General features: G+C 37.9%; 2 protein-coding genes and 1 non-coding gene across 3 annotated transcripts; 2 read left to right on the forward strand and 1 right to left on the reverse strand.

The window, feature by feature from the left end:
* Positions 1 to 8,093: 8,093 nt before the first annotated feature.
* On the reverse strand, positions 8,094 to 8,201 carry LOC137741229 (small nucleolar RNA Z279/snoR105/snoR108). The gene has a single exon (XR_011069257.1). It is a non-coding gene; the product is annotated as a small nucleolar RNA Z279/snoR105/snoR108 (small nucleolar RNA).
* A 1,389-nt stretch (positions 8,202 to 9,590) lies between these two features.
* On the forward strand, positions 9,591 to 13,620 carry LOC137739063 (14-3-3-like protein D). Its single transcript, XM_068478544.1, has 6 exons — positions 9,591 to 9,753; positions 10,596 to 10,902; positions 11,021 to 11,108; positions 11,348 to 11,457; positions 11,541 to 11,689; positions 13,350 to 13,620. The coding sequence occupies exons 1-6, from the start codon at positions 9,681 to 9,683 to the stop codon at positions 13,418 to 13,420; spliced, it is 798 nt and encodes a 265-aa protein (XP_068334645.1). The 5' UTR covers positions 9,591 to 9,680; the 3' UTR covers positions 13,421 to 13,620.
* Positions 13,621 to 15,789: 2,169 nt separating this feature from the next.
* On the forward strand, positions 15,790 to 18,834 carry LOC137740699 (bifunctional riboflavin kinase/FMN phosphatase-like). The gene is made up of 10 exons (XM_068480529.1): positions 15,790 to 15,892; positions 15,999 to 16,188; positions 16,320 to 16,450; positions 16,859 to 16,928; positions 17,120 to 17,185; positions 17,363 to 17,517; positions 17,605 to 17,682; positions 17,913 to 18,052; positions 18,259 to 18,351; positions 18,564 to 18,834. The coding sequence occupies exons 1-10, from the start codon at positions 15,790 to 15,792 to the stop codon at positions 18,726 to 18,728; spliced, it is 1,191 nt and encodes a 396-aa protein (XP_068336630.1). The 3' UTR covers positions 18,729 to 18,834.
* The last annotated feature ends 585 nt before the right edge of the window (positions 18,835 to 19,419 follow it).

Below are 19,419 nucleotides of genomic sequence, written 5' to 3' on the forward strand. Positions count from 1 at the left end.
AACCCATCTTCCCCGACCCACATTCTCCTTCTCCTCCACTCTCTTCTCCTACCCCTCATCTCCAACCTCTTCTTTCCTCCCTCCTTCCCACCAACACACTCTGTAAATCCTTGCAATTCCAACGCACCTTGAAACAAAACCCAGCAACTCCAAATCCCTCGCTGCAAAGCTCTCTCCTCTCTCTGCCGCCAACCCTAACCCCATCCCCGAACCAACCCAAAACCCATCATCTTTCCTTACTCTATCTCATCTCACTAAATCCACATAGGCTCATCTACCTTTCCCCTAATTTCAAACCCCCATATGGACACAACCACCACTGTTGACGCCTTTAGAGTCCGTGAAGCGCACAACTGCACGTCTTTGTGTTTTCCGGATTAGCGGTAATGTGGTTCATCCTAGGAGTTTACTCATTTCTGAGAGGCTCATAGACCTGACGACATGCAGTTATCCCTGGTGATGGAGATGTCATCCTCGACGACTAGATCTGAGTGATTTCAGTGAAATAGGTCTGGAAGATGAAGATGCACAACGAAAGAGAGAGGTTGCTGAAGAAAACGACGTGGAGAGATGTGGGGTGGGGGAGGTGGGGATGGGTTGGGGGATTGCGGGGAAGGTAGAGGTAGGGTGGGTTTTTTAGATGGGAGTAGGGGTGGGTAAATGTGTCTTAGACCTGTGGGTCGAGGCAGGTTCATGAGGTTTGAGGCAGGTATCGGGTGTGTCCAAAATCTTTAAAGATAAAACAAGACAGGGAAGGTCCAAAAGTTTGAGGACACGGGCCCCCGAGCTGAACTGTCTGATAGAACAAGTTTGCAAATCTCGAATCATGCTCGAGTCTCTACCCAACCAAATTTCTCTCTTGTCAATCACAAACCCACCCACCCTTTCCCAAATCCACCTTTAAAATTTAATAAATATTTTTCCAACCAAATCTCTCTCTCTCTCTTGTCGGTCACAAACCCTTCCTTCTTCCAAATCCCAAATCCACCTACAAAATTTTATAAAGATGAAGCTTTCACTCTCACAGATAGTGAGAATGGGCAATGAAAACCCACATGGAATTCTGATCAAGGGAAGCTTTTTATTGGTGGAATTTCATGGGAGACCTCAGAGGATAAGCTTAATGAGTACTTCAACTGCGACGACGTTTTACAGAAGGTGATCATGAAGGATAAGGTCTCCGGCCGCCCTAGAGGTATAACTAATGAACGACGCCGTCATTACTAGACCGACCCCTCCTGTTTATTTGCTTCGTCACATCGGAGTCTATACGCATTGTGTTGAAGCCCAGAACTCAGACCCCCACATATGCCACTATTGGTTGTCGCCTCCTGCAATCCAAAATCTGAACCTGACAATCGTTTTCATTACCGAACCTCTTTGCCTAAACCAACCAGCCACGTCTGAGCTGCCACTGAACTTGCTTGCACCCACCATCGCACTAGTCCACAAACCATTTGCTACAAGTTTTTTTTGCTTGCACAAATCCCATCGGTTGCAATCCTTTGGTATCTATGTGAACTGAAAGCAGTCTAGAGAAAGGAAACAATTTAAAAGGGGAAAACGCAGAAGCATTGAAAAAGAAGAAGAAAAAAAAGAAAGAAAAAAAAAGAGAAAAAAGGGGAAAATCATTGTTTTTGAGTAGTTTGTTTTCTATGTGGCCCACACGCTATAATTAAAATGGCTCATGATGAAATCATTATAGCTCGGACCCATGGTTCTTCCTATTATCCACCCAACAAGTGTCCTTATTGTGGCTTGACAGGACATTCCAAAAATTGTTGTTTTGACCTTATTGGTTATCCTGTTAATTAGGATAAGACTCGTGATCCCCAGTGTAATAAGTCGCATGCATTGATTGCTGAAACTAAGGTACATTCTGAACATACAATTAATGATGGTAAGACTTTAAAGGTTTCTACATCTGTTACGAATAATACATGGATAATTGATTCTGGTGCTTTTGAACATATGACTTGTAATTCTAGATAGGTACAAACCCTAAAACCATCCCCCAAAACTGTGGTGAGTGTTGCCAATGGTAATGTTGCACCCATTATCGAGGAAGGCGATGTATAACTTTCTGATACCCTAAATCTTAATTAAGTACTCGTTGTTCCTTCTTTTGACTATAATTTATTATATGTTGCTCAAATAACTGTCGCCATGCATTGTCTTGTGATTTTTTGGCCTTCTTTTTATGATTTTAAGGACATTTGGACTCGCAAGACGATTGGTTATGATATTAAGAAGGGGAAGCTCTACTATTTGGAGTTGACATCGAACAGTTCCCGAATGTTGACTCAAGCTCTTGCAATGGAAGGAAATCAGGGGGATAGGAATAAAGCTTCAGAGATTTGCTTGTGGCATCATCGACTTGGACATTCTTCATTCAGTTATCTACGGAGGTTGTTTCCTAGCCTATTTGTTAAGCATGATATTTCTAACTTTAAATGTGGTGTTTGTGAAATGGCTAAAAGTCATCGTACTACGTTTCTGCCTCGTTTGAATAAAAGTTCAATCTCATTTATGATAATTAATTTTGATGTTTAGGGAACATCTAAAACTGCTACACTTGGTGGTGCCTATTGGTTTGTTTCTTTTATTGATGACTGCACACGTATGACTTGGGTTTGTTTGATAAAGTCCAAAAATGAAGTTACTTCTTTGTTTCAGCAGTTTTATAAAATGGTATAAGTACAAATAAGTCACAAATACATGTTCTTAGGAGTGACAATGGCAGCGAATATGTAAACTCTGAACTTCGTGCCTTTCCTGATCATAATGGTATTGTTTATCAAACTACGTGTCCATATACTCCGCAACAAAATGGTGTTGCAAAACACAAGAATCGTCAGCTTCTATAGGTTGTTCGTGCTTCTTTCCTCGTGGCGCGTCTCCTGTTATCTTTTTGGGGAGAACCTTTCACCTCAACTGCGTATCTCATGAATCGTGTTCCATCCTGATCAGTTGACTTTCAGACATCGCTCCAGACTTTCTTCATATGTTGATGCTTTTACAGTTCCTAACCTTCCACCTCACGTGTTTGGCTGTGTGGCCTTCGTTCATCTTCATAAACAATAGAGAAGTAAACTTTAACCTTGGGCCTTACAATGTGTGTTTGTGAGGTATGCCTCAAATCAAAACGGGTATCGTTGTTATCACCCTCCGACGAAAAAATTGTTTGTCACTATGGATGTTGCATTTCATGATAATGATATGTACTTTGCTGATCCTGAGTCTTCACTTCAGGGGAAGAATCAGACAAAAGTTCAAACTCTTGATTATACTATTCCACATTTAGGTAGTGTGAATGATTTGGATTTAAGTGGTGATGTCTTGGAAATAAGTGGTGATCATTCACACAAAAACAATGAGGTGAATGAATTGGAACTAAGTGGTAACGTCTTTGAGACAAGTGGTGATCATTCACATGGAAACAATGTTGAAAACCTTGAAAGGAATGAGTCGACATTGCCAGATAACTCACTGTCTGATAGCTCACTACCAGTTTCTTCACCACTGGACAGTCTTATGTCAGGAGCTACCTCACAGTCGATCTTGAGTCCCAATAACCATAATCAATCGTCTTCAATCCCGGATGCACCACCACCACGCCGTCTCCCTAATCGTGTCAACCAAAGTATTCCTAAACTTACTTATGAAGCCGACCCTAATGCAAAACTAGGTATCCGGTGAGCAAGCCCAACCCTAAGTCTAATGTGTTATACTCGTTAAGTAATTATGTGTCTACCAGTCACCTGTCAGAATCAAATAAGTCATTTGTGCAATTATTTACTATATCTATTCATAATAGTGTGCATGAGGCTTTAGCTGATCCATGTTGGCAAGCAGCAATGAATGAAGAGTTGAAGTCTTTAAAGAAGAATGCTACCTAGGAGATCACAGACTTGCCAGCTAGCAAGAAACCCGTGGGATGCAAATAGGTCTATACGGTGAAGTACAAAGTTGATTAGACGGTGGACCGCTTCAAGTTAGGACTAGTAACAAAAGGATACACTCAAAAATGTAGAATTGACTTACAGATATATTTGCCCATATGGCCAAGATCAATATAGTCCGTGTTTTGTTGTCCTTGGCTGCAAATCTTAACTGGCCATTACAACAGTTAAATGTGAAGAATGCCTTCTTGCATGGGGATTTGACAGAAGAGATTTACATGGAACTCCCACCAGGGAGTAACGTTCCAGATATGCATAGACAAAAGGTGTGCAAGCTTCGAAAATCATTGTATAGGTTGAAGCAGTCCCCGAGAGCGTGGTTCGGTAAATTTACCAAGTCTATGAGAGCATTTGGATATAAGCAAAGTAACTGTGATCACACATTGTTCTTGAAATGCCTGAATGGAAAGCTTACAGCACTCATTGTATATGTGGATGACATGGTAGTTACTGGTAATGATTCGGATGAGCATGCTGCCTTGTAGAAATATTTAAGTATAGAATTTGAGATGAAGGATCTTGGGTCTCTGAAATATTTTCTCATGATTGAGGTATCAAGGAGCAAGTCAGGAATCTTCCTGTCATAGAGAATGCATATTCTTAACCTGTTAAAAGAAACTGGCATGTCAGCCTGCAAACATATGACTACTCTGTTGGCAGAAGGAATGAAGTTGAGCATTGATTTAAAACAAGTACCGGTAGATAAAGGGAGGTATCAATGACTAATGGAAGATTAATGTATTTAGCACATACTAGACCAGACCTTGCTTATGCCTTGAGTGTCGTTAGTCAATACATGCATGATCCAGGATAACAACACATGAATGCAGTTATGAGAATATTCAGTTATTTGAAAGGAAGTTCGGGAAAACGGATTTTATTTAAGAAGAATGGTCATTTTAGTATTGAAGGTTATACGGATGCTAATTGGGCCGGTTCGAGTGATGATAGGCGCTCAACATCATGTTACTTCACCTTTGTTGGTGGAAATCTGGTTACTTAGAGAAGCAAGAAGTAGGGAGTAGTAGCAAGGTCAAGTGCAGAAGTGGAATACAGAAGTATGGCCCTTGGTATTTGTGAGATTTTATGGCTTAAACCACTACAACAAGAATTGGGTGTCAAACATAGTGAACCCATGAAGTTGTTTTGTGATAATAAGGCTGCTCACGATATTGCTAATAATCCAATGCAACATAACATGTAGAGGTTGACATGTTTTTTATTAAAGAAAAGCCATAAGGTAAAATAACTGAAGTGCCTCAAATCAAAACGGAAGATCAAATAGCTGACATCCTCCCCAAAGCAGTTTCTAGTGAAAAGTTCTCTAAGTTTCTAGACAAGTTAGGCATGTGCAACATATATGCACCAACTTGAGGGGGACTGTTGACTTGTATAGTTTCCTATAATTTAGGATTTCCTAGTTTAGGATGAATCCCGTGTAATTTGGGAGAAATCTTTTTGTAATCTCCTGTAATTATTCTTCCCTATTTGGTTAGAATTAAGATTGTATATTATACCTCTTCTTGAGAAGAATAAACATATCATTCAAAGCATTCTCTTCTATTGTCTTATCTTTGTATTCTAAAGTTGAAATCTAAAATCACATTTGAGTGAACTTTCGTGTTGATAAATTGAAAATAAAATAGAGAGTGATAGAGAATTTAAGAGAGAGATTGGGAGGAGAAATCAAAGTATTTAAGAGAGATTGGGAGGAGAAATCAAAGTCAACATTCCTTCTCATTAGACAATTATTTATGGGCTTTAAAGTTTACATAGAAATGTGTTGAACTATTAAGATATTACATATTGACCCGAGAAGTGAACAACTAAATAATAAATATCGCCTACAACAATTTATGTCCCTAATTATATTTTTAAATTATTCGATCCAAAGTGCAATAGAAAGAAAAAAACAATGTGCGAATAGCACTTTCTTGTAGGGGTGGGCGCTGGTCGAGTTGGATCTATTTTTGGTTGATCCAAACTCGACTTGTTTTTTGTAAACAAGTCCGAGCCGGTTCGTTTTTATGTATTTTTATTAGTAGAATAAGCACATTTGGATTCGTTTGATATGGTCTAGTTTCTACGAGTCGAACAGATTTGTTTCAATTATGTGTCGTAAATTAGCAATCTAATGGATTAATGATCATGATATTTCATAGCAAATTAGCAATCTAAATATTTAATGATAGTAGTACTAACAGTATAGTAGCTAATAATATTTTGTAAGGAAACGGAAAATTGAATTTTGATGCAAGCAGTAGCACTGTAGCATGGCTCGGATTATGGTATTCCCAAAACCCATGGTGGATGCGTTGTTATGGGAAAGCTTAGAGCTCATTTGGATGTACTTTTAAAATGACTGAAAACGCTTTTAGAAAAAATGTTCTTGAGTTCCAAAAACATAACATTAGTTATGTGCTTCTTCCAGGAAGCACCTTAAATGTTTTTCCATTATTTATTAGCAATTTTACTAAGGATTGTTTCCAAAAAGATTTTCATCAAAAACGCTTTCAATCATTTTAAAGACACATCCAAACAAGCTCTTAGTTTTAGGCTTTGCTAATTGAACCCTTTTATTTGGTTTAGGAAGGTAAGAAAGATTTAGAACCTATATAGTATAAATTGCTTAGTGCTTGGTGTTGGTGCTTACCTTTAAACCGTTTGAGTCGGATTATCCCCATCTAAGAAAAAAGGGACTCGATTTATAGAGTCGAACTCAGACAGTTTTGAAAATTAGAAAATAAGAACCAATTATGTTTACATTGGCCGTATAAATATCGTCCAAATCCACAGAACCAAATATGTTTACATTTGCTGACATTTAACCTTTTACCCAAATGGAAAACAAAGAAATAAAGGTGCATTTTTGCTAACTACCTTCCTATGGTGATGATGTTCATCATCCAATTGAATGAATTTAATTTTAGGAATTGTGTCTATTCCCTACTCAAATCTCGAAATTTAAATTCATCGAACATTGACAAATAAGGTGATGAATATCATCATCGTTTAAGGACAATGGGCAAAAAATTTCAAAAGAAAAAACACAAAAAGAAGTATAATCCTTATGGGTAGAGAAATATTTTTTTGTGACTGGTACATGAATGATACATCCAGTGGCGAAGCCAAGATTCGCTGAGGGGAGGGGCAAAATTCAAAAGGGTGCAAGGTTCAATCAAAGCGATTGTTTTCACATTGGAAAGTGCAAAGTTTTGAGTCAATATTCATAGCAAAAAATAGTCTCTCCACCAAAGTGGTTGTAAGCAATAATATCAAAGCCAATGTAAAAAGCTTAAATTGGCTACGATTAGATCCTAAAAAATGTAAGGCGCTAGTCAAACAACGGACTAGGACCTAGCAACTACGCGAGATCTAGACAGGAGCCTAGATGGATTTAAATTATCGTAAAATAAGCATTAAACAATATTTACATTATTTTTAAAAAGTAATACAATATTTATAGATAATGTGAGAGTTTAAGATCAATACGGTGGGAGTCTTAAAAGAGAAAATAAAAATACATACAAGAATAAATAAATAAATAAAGGAGATAAATGGATTAATAAACCACAAAAAAAGTTAGGGTCAGAAGAGAAAAAAAAAATAATACTTGAGTACTCAATATACACATTCACTTAGGCCTCGTTTGGCACACTGGATAGTATTAATAATACGAAGCAAGTGTTTGGTGAGCTTCATATGAAATAAGTACCAAACTATTTAATACAGGCCCATTTATCTTATACCCCTCACATCCGGCTCTTTATCCCGTCTAAAACCACGGGACAATTTAGTCGGGCTCACTCTCTCCTTCCTCTCCGAACGCACTGTCGGTCCTCCCAGGTTCCACCCCTCCCTCATTCATCTTCTTCTTCGTCTGAATCCAAGTTCATCTTCTCATTCATCTTCTTCTTCTTCCCAGTTTCTGCCCCTCCCCCTGTTTCATGGAAATTTTCTGCAATTTCTGATTTCTGGGTTTTTTCATCTGCCATTATCTAACACAACAGAGCTTTAAAGTCTGCAACTTTCTGCCATTTTTTAGAGCTTCAAAGCTTTTGAGTAATTTACTGGGTGAAAATCAAATTCAACTTTCTGCAACTGCATGCCATTTTTTTTTAAAGTAGAATGGGGATAATATGGTATAAGAGGGGAGTGCACAATTGTCGTAACAGGCTTTGGGACGGACACCCATCTCTCGCATTTTCATTTGCGAATTATGACCACTCATCATATACTGTTTCTGCCTGAAGGATCATTCTCTGCCATTTTCTAGAGTTTCAACTTTCTGTCAACCTCTATCATCGAAACGAAGCTGTTTTTGGGCCTCCGAACCCCTTCTTGTCTGAATCAAACACCCCTAGAACCTAGAAATCTGGGAAGGGAGTGATGGAGGATGAGGGAGTGAGGGGAGGAGACGATCGGAAATCTGGGGAGAAGATCGGCAATCTGGCGAGGGAAGAGAAAAAAGTTCATTCAACAAAAAAAGATTCCTTTTCTTATCCGGTTCAATGTCAAACACAGTATAAATAATATGGTCATTAGTCCGATACTGCACCAAACGCCTGACTAATTTAGTCAGTACTATCCGGTGACTATTTATCCTATCCGACAGAAATAGTCAGTACAGTCCGAGCTGCCAAACGAGACCTTATATGGCACAATAAAGCAACGACTCCTGTCCTTATTTAAATCTCCCAAACACAACCAAACATCCTTGATTCTTGTAGCCAAACACTCACCATTCTTCCTCGCCAAAGCACACAATCAGACAGACACTTTCATTTTCATATCTTAAAAAATCATGGCAATCTAGCTATGGTGGAAGATTTCATTTCCAGAATCCCAATATGGTAATCCAAAAATTTGGGTTCCTTGATTTTCATACAAAGAGGACGATGGCTCGTGGGGTTGGGTGCTCTTCTTTTCACGGCTTTCTACTTTTACGTGAGATCCAAATTTTACAACGATGAAGGTGCCATGAGTTCCGACAAGGGACAGTGGTGGGAGACGACCGTGGGCGGTGGTGGTGGCCTGGTGGAAGAGGACCGTGGCTGGTGGTAGTGGGATCGTTGTTGGTGATTGTGATGTAAGGACCGTGGCCACTGGCAGTGGGAATTCTCATTTCCAACGAGAGTGGAAGGGCTAAATTAGCGTTCCTAGGCATGTTTTCCGATGAGAGGAGGGGCGGCCGCCACTCCTCGCCCTCACGTAGATTCGTCACTGGATACACCACATGTTTTTATATAAGTCATGGGAAATTTTACTTTTTAAGTTATTAACTTTTTAACATATATCCCACCATTTATATAGTAACATGTGATATACTATCCCGTATTCCGTTCATACTAAAAAATCTCTCCTTGTGAATCCTAGAAGCTTACTTGGCAAATCCTAATCTGTCCCAAGAAAACACCATTTTTTTGTCCTTTTTAGACGTGGCACCTTTGCATAGGCCACAACCCACAAGTCCAAGACATTTGCCGTGTGACTCGAAGTCCCAATTCTTGCCACGTAAGGACAAAATAAATAATTTTTTTAGGGGAGGACAAAATAAAATAATTAAAATGATAATAAAGGGTAATTCTTGGACCCCATTTTGTTCCGTATAAATGCTTTGCGGAAACAATTAGAAGTTTGAGTGAGATCGAAAGAAAATTCGGAAGCCCCAAATTCTCCCAAACTGTAGGCTGCCAAAAACCCTAGATTCGATTCGCTATGGGTCTCGCTACTGAACGTGAAAACTTCGCTTACCTTGCCAAGCTCGCTGAGCAGGCAGAGCGATACGATGGTTAGGGTTCCTCCCTTATTTCTTTCGTACACTTTTGTATTTCTGTTTCACACTGAGTGTGATTATTTATCTGGAATTTTGTTTTATTTTTAATCGCTTAATTTTGCAAATTTAGTGTTTGGTTGGTGAGAAAGTGAGGGAAATGGGAGTCTTTCGTTTAATTTTATGGTTTAATGCTGATGATTGGAACTAGGAATCAGTCAAATACTCAGTTATTGCTTTATAAATCTTTGGTGCATTCGATTTCTTGGTATTGTCTGTTTTTTTTTTTTTTTTTTTTTTTTTTTTTTTGTAATTACTTCTTTGATTTGATACAAAAACTTACTGCTACAGAAAGTGTTTGTTGTTTTTCTTTTGATGGAAACTAAAGCAGTAACCGAGGCTAAGTAATGTGTGTATTGAATTTGGGTTAGGTTGAGTAAATCAGTGAGTAATTTTTAAGCTCGTTATCTTTAGTTGTTTCAATTAAAAGATGCAATTTTTGGAGATAAACCTTTGCTCAACCTTTTATTTTCTAGAAGTATATCTCGGGTTGTGACACATGATTATTTGTCGGTCACTGACCTAACCGATTAACATAGTTCATCGATTTCCATTCTAAGTGTTCAAAATTTTAATTAGAACTCTAATTTCAATTTTGACCAAGAAATTGTTTTAAGCAAGTCATATTGCTTCAAAACTCAAACTGAACCTACCTGTATCTGCTTATTCCAGATTTAATAGAGCAATTGCTCGCCTCTCTCTAACATGGTTCTGCCTTGTTGAAAAGTGTGGGTCCTTTTTACTGGACCTTAAATCTAATATAAGATGTTGTTTGTGATTTCTTTGCTAAATTTTAACAGAGATGGTTGATGCAATGAAGAAGGTCGCAAATCTTGATGTTGAATTGACGGTTGAAGAGAGAAACTTGCTCTCTGTTGGGTACAAGAATGTTGTTGGTGCTCGTCGCGCATCATGGAGGATCCTATCATCAATTGAACAGAAAGAGGAAGCAAAAGGAAATGAGATTCATGTGAAGCAACTCAAGGAGTATAGACAGAAGGTTGAATCAGAGCTCTCAACCATTTGTAGTGATATCATGGCAGTGATCGATGAGCATCTCATTCCTTCTGCTACAGTTGGTGAATCAACTGTTTTCTATTATAAGATGTGAGACTATATTTTTCAAAACCCAAGAGATATTATTTATTTATTTGTTCTTCTATTGTTTTTGAAATGGGCATCATGAAGGTAAATAAATGTTAACATCAAAATAATTTGGTTATAGGAAAGGAGATTATTATAGGTATCTTGCAGAATTCAAGAGCGGTGACGATAAAAAAGAGGCTGCTGAACAGTCAAAGAAAGCATACGAGGTTACTCTCTCTCTCTCTCTCTCTCTCTCTCTCTCTCTCTCTCTCTCTCTCTGATGATGCTCTCAAATTGTTGTTTCATTGCTGTTACTTGCCCAGGTCCTTTTTCTTTTCCCCTATTGCTTATACACTGCAGGTTGGCACAATTTCTTTTCTGCAAAAAATGGCATCTTAGGTTTTCATGCTCTATTAACACTGGCACTGGAAAATGCTTATTTATCTTAAAATTGATGCCTTTGCAGACTGCCACCACTACTGCTGAGGCCGAGTTGCCTTCCACACATCCCATCCGTTTGGGTCTGGCTCTGAATTTCTCAGTCTTCTATTATGAGATCATGAATGCTCCAGAAAGGTTTGTAGGACGCTATTTTGGGATTGATTACTGTTATGTTTATCTCAAAATTCCCTTCTTTTGATGTGGATACTGTTTTTCAGTGCATGCCACCTTGCAAAGATGGCTTTTGATGAAGCTATTGCTGAGCTTGACTCTTCGAATGAGGAGTCATACAAAGATAGCACCTTAATCATGCAGCTTTTAAGGGACAACCTCACGTTGTGGACTTCTGACCATCCAGAAGATGGAGGTAATAGTAATAATAATTTCAGGAGTTAATGATGCACACAATTCCCATCTCTATGAAAGTTTAGAGGATTAGTTTCTTTTATTAGATTAGTTCCCCTCTCTCTTTTTTTTCCTTTCCGCCCATTTCAGGATTTGCTTCAGTATATACTACGCCTTCATTTGACTGGATTTTAAATATAATTGTGTTTCTAGGCTTTCTTGTTGATGCATTTATAAAGTTACATGCTGTTACCATTCTTATGCTTGTGATGTGTGTTTGCCTACTTTTGAACTATCTTGTTAGAGGGAAAATGTTCACATTGGCTGAAGTCTTGTCCACTATTGTAGAGTAATGACATGAAAGGTTGCATAAGCTCGTTGAGAAACTATGTTGTTTACTATTAACTCATATTTTTCAAGATACATCACCTTAGAATGGTCCTAAATGTGATGGCTTGGAATACTGGTATAATTTGGTTTCTTTCCTTCTTTTCGAACTCCTGGGTTTTTTCGTTGAAGGAGAGAAATAAATAGGTAGTGGAAGAATTTTCTAAAACTCAATGCCCATCCGAGACCTAGATCATATTTCAATTATTTCTAGCAGAGATGATATCTCCATTTTATGCTTATTGAATTGATGTCTATGGATGCTTTGATTCAAATACTCTTCAAAGGAATTGTTTCTTTTATTCATTTAGACCGAATTTGATAATCTGCTTTTGGTTGTTAGTTATGGCCAAATGTTTTCTGCTGACAAATAAGTTGTCACAATTATCATTGGGCCAATATAAGTGTGCAGGTGCTGTCCTTCAGAGACTGTTTTTTTCTGCAACTCACCAGTTGCTCAGACCCAATGAAACCAAATTGTAATGGAAAAGAAATCTTAAAAGTCAAATATGTACTTCTTGCAGGACTTATGCAAACAAATTAACAAGTATATTTTAGTACAGGCAGTGGTTTCTTTTTCCATTTTTAGATTCTATGATCACATTAGCTTTTTCATAGTTGATTTTGAGGAATCTTGTTGGGTTTAGAAACCTGTATGTTGGAAAACTTTTGTATTTATGAAACTTGCCTGGTTGTTGGGTGGGTTTCGTCTCAGATGTTTTACGTTGTATGCCTTGATTCTTGACAATCAAAAGTTTATGTCTCTAATTATGACTTAGTGGAGGCGGTTTCATAACAAAACAAGTTTTCAGCAAGCACTTTATATAAGAGCTCCCTCCAATCTTATTTTATGATATTTTTCATTTAGTAAGTAAAATTAAGCATGCATTTATAATTTACATTCAAAGAACTGGGTTATATTCGTTTTACAGGCTTTGAAATGATATCTAGAGTTAAGCAAAATGTTATCTAACGTTTGATTGTTCTCTGGGTGCATTTAGATGAATTGCAATGATCCTGTTTGTTTTGTAGTTCATTATGTGAATTCCTTCAAGTGGTCATAGCTAATGCACCAGTTCTGCAAAGTGTTACTTATTTTCGAAACTGTCCTACCAGTCACAGAGAAACTATGCACGGGCTAAAAGATATTAGTATAGAAATGCACTGTCAAGTCATCAATAGTCTAGTACAAAATTCTAAATAAACTCGTCGGTGGATAACATGCTTGATCTATGTTTTTTAAATACCAAGCATCGTCTTTAATACTTATTATTGCTCTCATATTTCTGCCGCAGAGGATTCCCAAAAGGTGAATGGCAATGCCAAGGTTGGCGAGTTGGAAGAGGCAAACTCACAGATTTCTTAGCTGTTTGTGAGTAATATTGATGTACGACTACTTTGCTCTTTTGTTTACGTGGCAGTGATTTAGGTGGCATCTTAGGATATGCTCTGTGTATTATGGACCAAGGATGGGCCTGAGTCTCATTTACTTTGGTGCTGAACAAATTCCGGCGTTCGTTGTTTGCCGTGTTATTTTGTAGTTACTCTCTTCTCTTTCCCCCTTTATTGAGTTGTGTCCGATGTTATGTGGTGTGGTTTATAATAGCATTGTATCCGGATGTAGTCCTATCTGCTTTGCACTAGCTTTTCCTACTCGTTTATGTCGGACGGAGTATAGAGGATTAAACAGTTGCTTAGCGTGACTTTCTGTTTTGGTGAACATGCCGTAGCCCAGAGGGAGGATTTTGTGCTCGTGTGTAGTTTGTTTCACTGTTGCTACAAGCCTTTTATGTACGGTGTTGAATCTGTGATATGAAAAGTCTACCCGTTCTTCTTGCTCCTTGTTCCTTGCTTTGTTGTCGCGTTTATAGTTGTAGTGACTAGTGAGAAACAATAAAGATTGCTTGCCTTAGAAGAATTGGGGGAGTATTGCAAGTACTAGAGCTCACATGGGTCGCCTCTGAAGGCAGCGTACGCTAGTTTTGTTGTTCTCCACCGAGTTTTGAGCATCGAACGAGTAAACCCTAAACCTATGTGTTTGAACCCCCATACCACCGATACTTGTATTAGTCCTGTCAATGCCTGTCCTTGTCGTCGAGCACTCAAATGGCGTAAGCTGTGGAGTTTTACGCTAGTGATTCTGTGATGCTTGAACAGGTCCATGCATCCTAGTGGTAAAAAAAGGTGTGGTTTGGAGTCGGGTTTGTGATAAAGAATGGATTCGTGCGTCCACGATGTCGTTGTATCCACATGCTTTTCATATATTCCCAAAGTTTATGGAACGATCGAGTCCAATCCAAATCCGAATGGGGGACTTTAACGTTCACGCTGGACTTGTATTGGTGTCTGCTTCGTGCAACAGTTACCTATTTGTTTTCTTGTTAATTAATCCAGTGGTTTTGTTGATTAATCAAGATTTGAATTCAATGGAATCAATTGGCATAGCAAGCCAGCCACCTACATTTTGTTTAAAAGAAAACGCCAACTCTTTTTGAGTTTTGTTCGTATTTATTGTACTTATGTGCAAATTTACATGATTTAATATATGGAACTTTAACGAAAAGCTCCTGGTACTATTCATTTTAACGAAAAATCACATTTTTACACTAAAAAGTCAATTTTGATACTATTCACTTTACTCTTTATTTTGACCTTATCGTTAAATTCAAAGTTTTCAAATCATTTTCATTAGTTTTCCTTTTAATTATACTCATCTTGGTAATATTTGCTAATCACAAACAGTGCCTCTATATCTTCTCAATTTTAACCAACTTGCTTTTAGGGATGTACGCAATTAGGATTTTAAGAAATTTTAATAGATTTATAAATCCATGGATTTTAATTGAGTTTAATTGATTTGTAGAGATTCCATGTAAGATTTTGATTGGAGAGATGTGAGATTTTTTAATGCTTAAAATACACTATGAAATCTCTCTAATTCCCTCAAATTTCTGAACTTTTTTTTTTTTAAATTTAAAATCAATTCTTAATTAAATACACCTGAAATGTGATAAACTTTTTTAAAATCATAATTAAATACACCCGGACTTTTAAGAATTTTATTAACCTATCTTAAAATCCTGATTGAAATACCCCTAAAATTCATTAAAATAATTAAAATTTCTCAAAATCTCAATTGAATACACCTAATGATAATGGTCCTAAGTTCGGATTCCCATCCCCTTCCTACATTGACCTAAACAAACAATCTCAAACGTGACTCTACTTATAATCTTGGTGTTAGCATTGTATTTCTTGTCCTAATAACGACGTAGTTTTTACTTTATACAAACATTAGTGTAGACGGCAGTCGCTTTCAGGTCTTGTACCCATACGACATTGTTTGGCAAGCCACAGCTATTCATTATTTTTAAGAGCTGGAAAGACTTATAAAGGTATTTTAGCCTCTCATGACCACAAGTTTGGCTATTGTTTACTTGGCGCAACTACAATTTACAACACGAGAGAGAGAGAGAGAGAATCTGAAACTCTGAAATTATTTCTTCAATTTGCACTGAATTCTCAGCACAATGGCATTCGAATGAATGCTCATCTTTGTTTACACCCAAAAGTTAATTGGGGGTTAATTAAATTTAATTGCAATTAACAATCTGGCCTCCCCTTCTGCATATTTATATACTTAGATACTTGAACACTGGAAAACCAGTTCCAATTCCAATTCAATCCTTGTTTTCTCACTTGTCTCACTACCAACACCAATACACCAATATTACCATGAACTGCTGTGGGTGCGAGTGCAACAATGCAGCCGCAGAAACCCCAAAACCCAAGATTTTGGCTGTTATTTTTGATTTGGATGGCACCCTTTTGGACACAGGTCTCAAATTTCCTCCCCTCCCGACTTGTTCTTGTTTTTTTCTTTTTTCTTAATTTTCAAACTCTTAACTCATTAGTGTGTGCTTGTGTGTGTGAATGTGGCTCAGAGCGGGCAACAAAGGGCGTGTTCGAGGAATTCTTGGCCCGCCATGGCAAAGTTTTGGACACAGAAGGGGAGGAGAAGAAGAGGTTGGGGATGACACTCAAAGACTCGGCAGTTTCGGTTATTGAGGACTATCATCTTCCATTCACCCCTGATCAGTTTGTCCAACAAATCATCCCCATGTACCAAGAAAAGTAAGTCTCACTCTTGCCTCTATTCCATACCAAGAAAAGTAAGCGCTTTTGGACGACCTTGTGCCATTTACATGTTGCCACTCAATTAATTGTTGTTTAACACATTTGCAAAAAAAATGTGATACTTTCAGGTGGATGTACGCGAAAGCTCTACCTGGTGCTAATCGCCTTATCAAACACTTCCATGACCATGGAGTACCTATAGCTCTTGCTTCAAACTCCTTACGAGAATACATAGATGCAAAAATCTCTCACCATCGAGGTTTGTACAATTTTCCTCACTGTTAACAATAACCAGTGTTATATCTTTGTGCTAAGCTGGCAATGAAATGACGAGACATTGTGTTGCTGCGTTTGTCCTACTACTTTACGGTTATTTTCTGAATTACAGTCTTTAATAAGGCTAGCTGAAGCTGATTCAATTGATACTGAATCTACTGCTTCCAAACCAGTTAGAAAACTTATTCTTGTCGAAATTTACTTGGCAAAGAAGTGTTCCACATCTGTTGTTGTTGTTGTTGTTGTTGTTGTTGTTGTTGTATTCCTTGATCCAATTTTTCTGATTACCTATCATTCTGCGTTATTCTCATACAAGTATCTGTGAAACATAATGGATGACCTGTGATGCCTCTGTTTGTTATTAATCTGTTTAATCATATGTATACTATAGGTTGGAAGGAACTGTTTTCAGTAATTCTTGGCAGTGACCAGGTTAAAGCGGGGAAGCCCTCTCCATATTTGTAAGTGAATTCACAGAAAATACAAGGCTTCCTTGGACGCATACAAACGGAAATTTGGAAATCCCCATCCCTTTTCAACCTAGAAAACGTTCAAAGACCTGATCAATTTCATGCCAAGAAGAAAGTATCACCTCACATACATTGTACTTTCCTTTTCACCGATGCTAATATAGTTTCCGAATTGTTTATAGATTTGAAGAGGCAGCGAAGCAAATGGGTGTGGATGCAGTTCACTGCCTTGTGATTGAAGACTCATTGTAGGATTTGATCACAAACATATACATCTGAACTTAAATTTGTCTCATTTTTATCAATAGTCCATCATGTTTCCCTGTCTGCCAAGAAAAGTTGGTATACATGGATATATGCAATGCTGATTTATTTAAGCATGTGCCGCCAGGGTATTTGTGTATATAATCAATGTATTTTAACAGGGTTGGTGTTAAAGCTGCCAATGCTGCCGGAATGGAGGTAGTGGCTATTCCATCCTGTGGTGAAGCTGCTGGTTCTTCCTCCCTTGCGGATACTGTGCTTCATTCTCTGTTGGAGTTTCAACCTGAGCATTGGGGCCTTCCTCCATTTGAGGACTGTACGTCTCTCACCTCTCATTGTTTGCGTGTATTTGTCCGTAGGGCCTTCCTTCCCTGTCAAATATTTTCTTGATTCATTGTTGCAGGGGTAGATAAGGCACTGCCAATTGAACCAATTTATTTTAGTGGTCTCTATGTCAATGGGTTTGTCTGTGAAGTCACAGGTTAGTGTAACGTTTTATTCTTGCGCGATGGAATATGTTTTTCAAGTTCTTGACAGGTGGCTTTTTAAGTCCTCTGTCAAATCCCAGGGCCCAACCCTGGACAGGCGCCGGTGGAAACTGCCAAGCTGGAGTACGGTTGATGAGGCACATTTAGTTAATTGCATCCTCATCTTTATGGTTGAATATTTGTGGAAATTTGTATTTATTCTAATCCGCAGTCCACATATCAGGGGATGGAAGATCTGCTCTCCCGGACCAAGTTTGGGGAGTTTTCTTCGGTTGGGCTGTAGCTGTAGCTGATATGCAGAAGACCTACAGGGTAGTGGTTGGCATTGGATTGGATCACAATAGTTCTCCTGATAAAAACATTGTGAGCAATCTACCTTAAATTCTTAATCAATTTAGCTTCATCTGTTTATTAATTTTGGTAATTGGCATCCGTTGAAAGTAACGAGCTTACAAATTGATTATAAAGTGATTGTGTTTTTCGTTCTTGCAACTTACCGAAAACAAGTTATTTATGCATTGATCCTGTCAGTTCCATATTGATGATGCTCTTTTTATCCTTTGATGTAGCAATTACATGTAGTTGATGGAAACAATTGTTGTACATCCAATCAGCAAATGAAACTGCTACTTGTCGGCTACATCCGGGAATCATATACAAAGGTAACAGCATAGTTTCAAAGATGAACTAAAACTGATGAAAGATAATGCAGGAAGTCATATAGTTTATGGACTTCCCTGTGTCACTTTGTGGAGGAGTGCCTTATGCCTCGTAACTTAAATCAATGCAACCGAAAGCAAGATGTCCGAAAAATGTATGCTCTTAAATATCTGTGCCTGATCGTCATCTAAGCAAAACGACGCATGTGTTGCAGGAAGTTTCATCAATGGATGCAGAAACACTCGAGGAATGTAAGTCGATTGCAAGTGCTTCACTCGATCTGCCAATATTTAGTCACCATGGTTGTGTGCCTCTGTATCCACCACAACCTTTTTCTGTGGAAGACATGATTGCCAGTGATGAGATAGAACAATGCTGACTTATTCCAGCATTTTGTTTGCACAGATAAGAAAGGGGAAAGCGATTATGTACCGAATACATAAACTTTGATCACGATACATTTACGAACTTTGATGTGCTGTATAATGGCCTCTCGACACGCACTGGCTAGTGCCCAGCACTCAAACATTGATCAATCAGTAAATTAATACGACGTTAGATACTTGTTTGGTCAATATGCAAGTTATTCTCATTATCAGAATCGTTAATTTTTTAGGCCTTTGTACAAAAGGTCACAAATCAAACATTTCATAATTTAGCAAAAATATTGTGTTCGTTTATTTATTTCCTTTACGAAATGAAAATGGGGAAGAATTAAAAATGGTGTTGGTTTTTTTACTAATTGTCCAAACCAAATTTCCAAATGTTACTTTACGGGTTTAACTTTCCTGGGTTAGAAATACTCGATTGAGACCCAAGTTAAAGTTTTAATGTCAACCGTTGAGATTGATACAACATTTTAAATATCTTCAAAATATTTGATCGGATAATTGTCAAACATATTCTATATTTCTGGACAAAATCAAGAGGATTTCAAAGATATTTTGGCAAAAAAAAGTGACAAAACTTTGGTGAATTTTCCAAAAGAATTTGATCTTTAATAAAAAAATCTTGAACAATTCATACATTATTCGCACAAACATATCGTTTTGGGATTTTTGGCTCCTCAA

Source organism: Pyrus communis, chromosome 7 (genome assembly GCF_963583255.1).
Source record: "Pyrus communis chromosome 7, drPyrComm1.1, whole genome shotgun sequence".
NCBI classification, from domain to species: Eukaryota; Viridiplantae; Streptophyta; class Magnoliopsida; order Rosales; family Rosaceae; genus Pyrus; species Pyrus communis.